Source organism: Engystomops pustulosus, chromosome 1 (genome assembly GCF_040894005.1).
Source record: "Engystomops pustulosus chromosome 1, aEngPut4.maternal, whole genome shotgun sequence".
Taxonomy (NCBI): Eukaryota; Metazoa; Chordata; class Amphibia; order Anura; family Leptodactylidae; genus Engystomops; species Engystomops pustulosus.
This window is the reverse complement of record NC_092411.1, coordinates 35407065-35413672: the sequence shown is the minus strand read 5'-3', so window position 1 is coordinate 35413672 and position 6608 is coordinate 35407065. Positions and strand designations below refer to the sequence as shown.

The following is a 6608-nucleotide window of genomic DNA, read 5'->3' as shown; positions in this document are numbered from 1 at the left end:
TGTCTTATAAGTTGGAGAATCTATGGACAAACTTTTAGTAAAAATATAAAGAGATTTGAATCATAATAGAATTTTTGTCTAAAAAAAAAATGTATTGTAGATAATAAAATTTTGAAATGTTGCTATATGTGATTTTTAATAAGGATGACTTATAATAGAGAAAATGTCCAAACCTTTTAAAGGGAACCTGTCACCAGGAGACCCATTTTTAGCACTCCCCCAGTCCCCACAGAGCATAGTACATACACTGCCAAAGTGTTTTTGTATTAAAAAATTGGTTTTACAGAAAAAAAGATATGTTATATTGTACCTTTCATTAGCATCTGCTGTGTGACTAGGCAGTTGCCAAATGGGAGGGGCTGGAAAGGAGCAGTTTCCCCCCCCCCCCCCCTTGGGGACCAGCTACTGCATGTGACCTTTTCAAATATATGAAAACACCCATCACTTGGCTTAGCGACACCCCCTGCTCCTCTACAGCCAATCCCGAGTGTGGGGAGTTATTCATATATTTGAAAAGGTCACATGTTTCCCAAGGGTGGGGGGGAACTGCTCCTTTCCAGCCCCTCCCATTAGGCAACTGCCAAGTCACACAGCACATGCTAATGAAAGGTACAATATAACATATCTTTTTTTCTGTAAAAACAATTTTTTATCCAAAAATTTTTTTCAGTATATGTACTATGCTCTGTGGGGACTGGGGGAGTGCTAAAAATGGGTCTCCTGGTGACAGGTTCCCTTTAAGTACCTTATTGCTTATTCACTCCTTTGAACCTTGTCTTCCACACCAAGATTTTGGAGAAACCTGACCAAGAGGCAGGTAATGTAACTTTCTGGCCAAGATTTGATGACAAGCCATGGATGAAATTGCTCTACAGAATTTACTACAAAACTAACCACAATTCTAAACAGGTCCCAGGGTCAAAGATTTACCTATTCAAACGTATTGTATCAGATTGTGAGATAATCGTAATGGGAGCTATACACTGGTTGTTATCCAGCCATACAGAAATACTGCATAAAAGTTCTTATAAACTTAAATTCAAGGACAACTCAAGGCCATTAATCGACTGGTATTTATTTTCCTCATTTTAGATAGTAACACTCTGTAGTGACCCCCGAGCAACGCGTCTTTAGCCCCTTCATCCTTATCAACCTCTCCTTTTGGACTGTGTCTCCTCTCGACAGCCTCGGAATGAACAGAAAAGATCAAGTTTGAAACGTAATTTATTCGTAATACATTTTTGTCGTTTCCATGGCGTTTTTTATGTTACGCTGCCTTTTGGAGCCAACTAAAGACATGAAATGAAGAAGATTTACTTTATTTGATGTATCAACCATTTTCACTGTAAAAAAAAGTAGAATTTAGGTTGGTTAATGCCACATTGATTGTATTAGGCAATTTCTGTATATTACAGTGTAGTGGTTAAGGCAGAGATTGCACCAGTATTATATCCAGATATCAGCAAAGGGTGTCTCCGTTATTTTCCAGAATAAAAAAAAGGATATATAAAAAGAAGGGAAGAGCGGAGCAAATAAGTCATCTATACACATTCATTCAGAACTCTTGTTACACAACCATAACTGCAGGAAACTGAATGGGTATTATTGCTTTCAAACACTGTATAATTTACTGCTGAGTTAACAATCTGCCATTTGGGGAACTTAAAGTAACATCAATAGCCCTCAAAACTTCCCAATGACTTCATCCTACTTTGATTTTTTAGGGTTGTGTTCACATTGGTGTCATGACTTTTGTAATATGACCTACAAACAGGGGACCAATGGCTCCTGCATAATTATATTTATCTGGATTCGGTTGGCGTTTCCTAATTTTGTATTCAAAAGTGTCTCCGAACGACAATGTGAACAGAATCTCATTCCATTTTGGTTGTTTATGCCATAAGGTTAAGAAATATCTCTATGTCCTTAGGTTGTAAAGTATATAGACGTAGAAAAGGGGTTTCCATTGTTGTTGGCTCTAGCCTTGCATAAAAACCATTAAAAAAAGAAGATAGGGAGAAATCTTTACTTTCCTAATGAAGTGGTAATCCCTTATACAGTCTTAACCCCCTTGCACATGAGCGGAAAATTTCGGCAGTATGCTACCAGTACCATACCATTTCATTATGGGCAGCATTCAGCCACATTCGTTTCAATAGGCAATACTATTGACCCACGGTATCGTACCATTGTCGGGAAAAAGATCTTTTCTCTTTTCTCGTACATACCTCCGGGCTGCACTCCTCCCTATGGAGAGAAGAGCACTCCCCCCTTAATTTCTCCAGTCATATGTATGCTACTCCTGGATCCCTGCCCTGGAATACCTTATGTTGTGTGTAAGGAGCCTTATACACTTGACTAAAGATGGCTATAACATGAGATCAGTGTCGGCTGAACTCACTTTAGGCAGGTCTGCTTAACCATTTAATGTGTTGCGTTTTGCCCTTTCCCCATGGCAGATCTGATTTCAACATTTCCAGGTATCCAGCAGCAGCATACTGCTCTTGCCCAATTCAGAATACGCTCGGCAAAGCTGAGAATACAATTACATAGGAAGGGATAGCTAAAGGGTTAAACCATTTCGATAGTGTCCCAAATGTAAAACACATAAGCCTGACTGCTCTTCAAAAACCGAATTTATGGCAATGAGCTGTAGGCTTCTACAGTAGCTTTATTTCACTTCAGTGACACAAGTCTGGTGAGATTGGGTCAACCTGAGCTAAGTTCCCCTCTTTACAGATATCACAATCTATAAAGACTCCTTTGTTTCTGAAGACTATAAAGAATATAATCTAATACCCTGAGTCCTAGAAAAATTCCATAGGACTTTATCTTGTTTTCACACCCTGCAATGAGTGTAACTTCACTTGAACTTTGAAAATGTGACCTTACTTTAAATCAAATTTTTAGGAGCATAGTCACTTGGAGGAATAGTATGTACTGATAGTGGATGTCGAATTATAGGATTTCATTGGAAGATGAGATGGCAAAAAGATCAATTGATGTCGGGAAGAAAAATGTCTTAGCATTTATACAAGATGCTCACCCAAATTTAGAAGGGGACTATTGAACAGTAATTGTACATGAAATAAAGCATATTGTTGCATTAAGACACAGACAAGAGTTTATACCTAATAAAAGTATATTTTGAGGTATTAATACCCAGCAAGTGCCTAAGCATATGCTTATAAATGCAGCACCAGAAACACGATGCAACCGTCTCCCGATCTGACTCGAAGGAAGTCAATTTATTACATTATTACTGGCGCTTGGTAAAAAAAAAATGGGATAACCCATTGGCATGTCAGTAGAGTTTCCTTCTTCTCCCATAGGAGATGTTTCTAATGACAATTACCGTATTCCAGGGAAACTTTTCAGAAATGTTCTTCATGGATGAAGGGGCTAAAACAGGATCATTACATCTTCAAGAAAATTGAGTTCACAGTTTGATCAATTAAAATGAACAGCTTCCCAATAGAGGTACATCCTTAAATATAATTAAGAACAAACAGGATTTCCTATTATCACTTACTACGTACATTGAGATGCATCGGACGTTCAGAAATGATGTCTTCCAAAATACATAAGTAAACATTTTTTTTTTGCATTCATTTCAAAACATACTCATATGCAGTTAAAAGTCCATATATTAAACTCTTGTTAAATATTCTTAGTAATGCTCTTCAAATATATACTAATGTAACAACTTTAATCTCCATAATGTTCAGCTGCCTTTGGAGTTGGCTTTACAGTGTATAAGAAAATGAGACCGATTTTTTTTTTTTTTTTTTCCTTTTTTTTTTTTTTTCATTGGAAATAAAATTGCCTGTAAATTAACCAAAAAGAAAGGTAAATTTTACAGCAGACGTCCTAGTAAAGAAATAAACACCAGAGTGAAGTTTGTAAAGAGACATCTTCCAGTATAAAAAGAAAGAACATTATACATTGGGTAGGAGGGTCCTCTCACTACTGTCAGTTAAAGTGAAGTCTCTCTCACTCCTGGCTAGGTGAATTAGTAATGCACTTTTTTTTCCGACAGTGCAAAAATATCCTGAGAAAATGTTCAGATTTCAACAAAAATACAAAGGGCTTCTCCCGTCACTAAGGTTTTTTGTTTTTTTTTTCTTTTTGTTATTTTTTGCACAAAACACTGCAAGCAGGTATCTCATAGAAAAGAACAAAATAAAAACCTATAAAATAAAGCAATATTCTGTACAGTATGTTTTGGAGAAAAAAAAATAAAGAAAAAAAACACTGGCGACTAATTTTTTTTTTTTTATTCGTCTGTCAGCAAACCGGTGATGGGTTGCTCAAAAAAGAAAAAAAAAAAAAACTACTGGAAAGAATCTTGTACATTCAGAGCTAGAGTGTAGAACTACCTGGCACTGAATGTGTTAAAGTTCGTTATGGCCAATAAGGGAGTAAGGAGGTAATTTGTAATTCAAGTTTTATTTTTAATTTCCTCTCTGTTAGCTAATAAAGCAAGTCTCAATTTCACACTTCAGCCAACTACGAAATTTGCAATTAAACTCTCGGAAAAGGAGTTTTCCCCATTCAGATTTTGTGCAACTCTGATACAGAGCCCACCACCGTGCTGTGAAGAGAGACGCTGTGTCTTTAAGAAGGTTGGTGGTGGCAGCCCTTTTTTTTTTGCCTTTTTAACTGCACTCTATCAACTTGGCCAAGTTGTCTCTCAATTCAGTGAGTTCAAAGATTTTGCCGTCCAGGATTTCTAAAAGAGTCTTCAAGTTATTGCGAAATGCTTCCTGCTCGCCCTGACTTTTCTCCAGTCGCTGTTCTAAGTCGCTCAGTTGTCCTTCCAGATCTTTGTTATGCGTCTCCACTTCCTGTGGTGGCAAAGTGAGAACGACAGGTTAACAATTGTGTGTATTGATTTACTTTTAACCCAAAACAGGTTGTGAACCTAATTCTTTTCCTTTAAAGGGGCTATGCGGGAATTTAAAAAAATTGATGCATGGCTTTTACTTTACTGTTTATATTCACCTCCTATAATCAAGATGTTGGACATTTGCAAAAATATTGTAAACATCACCAAGTCAGTAAAATTCTTATCAGGGATCACTGTCACCTGGGTCACCAAAGGACTTTTCCTTCTTTTGCACTTTTCAGTTACTGTCCTTGTGGAACGAACGTTGCCCACAGCTAGTCCAACATGTAAATATCTCCTAAAACTAGATCAATAGCCCCCCCCCCCCTTGTAGTTGGATATCAACAAGCAATAGGCTGCCGTATTGGCAATTTTCTGTCCCTTTCTACTGCCCAAAGGTGAAAAAACCAAACTTGACTATGAGAGACCCACTCTCTACAATTCTTCTATTCACTCATTATGTGAGAATAAATAATATTAATTTATTAATAGTCTGGGGTATGTGCTTCTGTTGGTCTGGGGGACTATGTTATTTGTGGTCTGGTTTTAGGGCATTCTCATCTAGGCATTCACATTTAATTTAATTCATCTGCCATATACATCCATTTTCTCAATTGCATGTTATAAAATAAAATAATTACCGGTGTGAAGATAGTTTTCCATCAATGTAGCCATGTTGTTCCTTAGAAATGCTGTCCTTGGACATGACCACTACCGCACTCTGACAGTGGTGGCCACACATGCAGCATTGAGGCCCCTAACCACACAGGATGGCAGGATGGCTGTGGCTCATTCAGTCACTCCTGCCCATTTGTTTCTTTGTTCAATTTCCCTGGCAGCAATGGTCGTATCCAAGGACAACAATGTTGTTTCTTAAGGACAACATGGCTACATTTAGAGAAAATTATCTTCACGCTGTTACATTTTTTTAATAGCATCCAACTGAAGAAATGTATGTATATGGCAAAATAATTTAATGAAATGCCAATGCCCAGATGAGAATACCCCTTTAATTAATAAAACCTTAGATTTATAATATGCTACACTGTGAAAAGTGACAAATAAGTCAGTAAAAGCCATAAAAAAGTCAATACAAATCCTACAACTGGTCATTTTAGGTCAGATTCACTGCAATAAGAGGTTATATGAAGGAGACAAGACCTTGTACAGTTGGATCTTTCTAAAATCTTACAATTTGTTTGATCTTGCAGCTAAAAATCAAATTGAGTCCAAGTCTTTTTATTGGTCTTTTGTTGTAAGTGTAGGCATCTATTAGGACAATTAGCCATATGCCCTCATCTCCACTTCTGAAACCTTCCCGAGCGAGAGAAGGAGCGGTGTAATTAATCTCCGTCTACCCGCCACTACAAAGCTTCACATTGACTGTTCTGACTCGAAAATATTTTACATTTTATTATTGCAATTAAGTGTCTGTCTTCCTCATTCTTCTCTATATTATCCCTGAGCTTTATTTTTAATTAATTATTTAAGGCTTATCAAATGTTCTTTCATATCCATTTAACCAAGATTGCTGTGTCCATATATTGGCTTCTGGATGAACCGTGCAATTAGAATCTTATCAGTCCGTATTAATATTCCTTTAATGATACAAAGAATCTCAATATTTAAGCAGATTTTACGTGTCACGCTGAGCTAAGCATTTTCAGAGATGCTGCATGAAGGAGAAGAAAGCTTTCACACTTCTTTGTTTTAGAGGCCT

General features: G+C 37.1%; 1 protein-coding gene across 5 annotated transcripts in view; it reads right to left on the bottom strand.

Annotated features, from left to right (window-relative positions):
• Positions 1–1206: 1206 nt before the first annotated feature.
• HOMER1 (homer scaffold protein 1) overlaps positions 1207–6608 on the bottom strand; it is a 66141-nt gene continuing 60739 nt past the window's right edge. For all 5 annotated transcript variants that reach the window (XM_072137722.1, XM_072137691.1, XM_072137697.1 and 2 more), the window contains one exon: positions 1207–4847. In XM_072137722.1, coding sequence (XP_071993823.1) covers positions 4659–4847 — 189 coding nt within the window. In that variant the 3' untranslated portion in view covers positions 1207–4658. The remainder of the gene's footprint in view (positions 4848–6608) is intronic.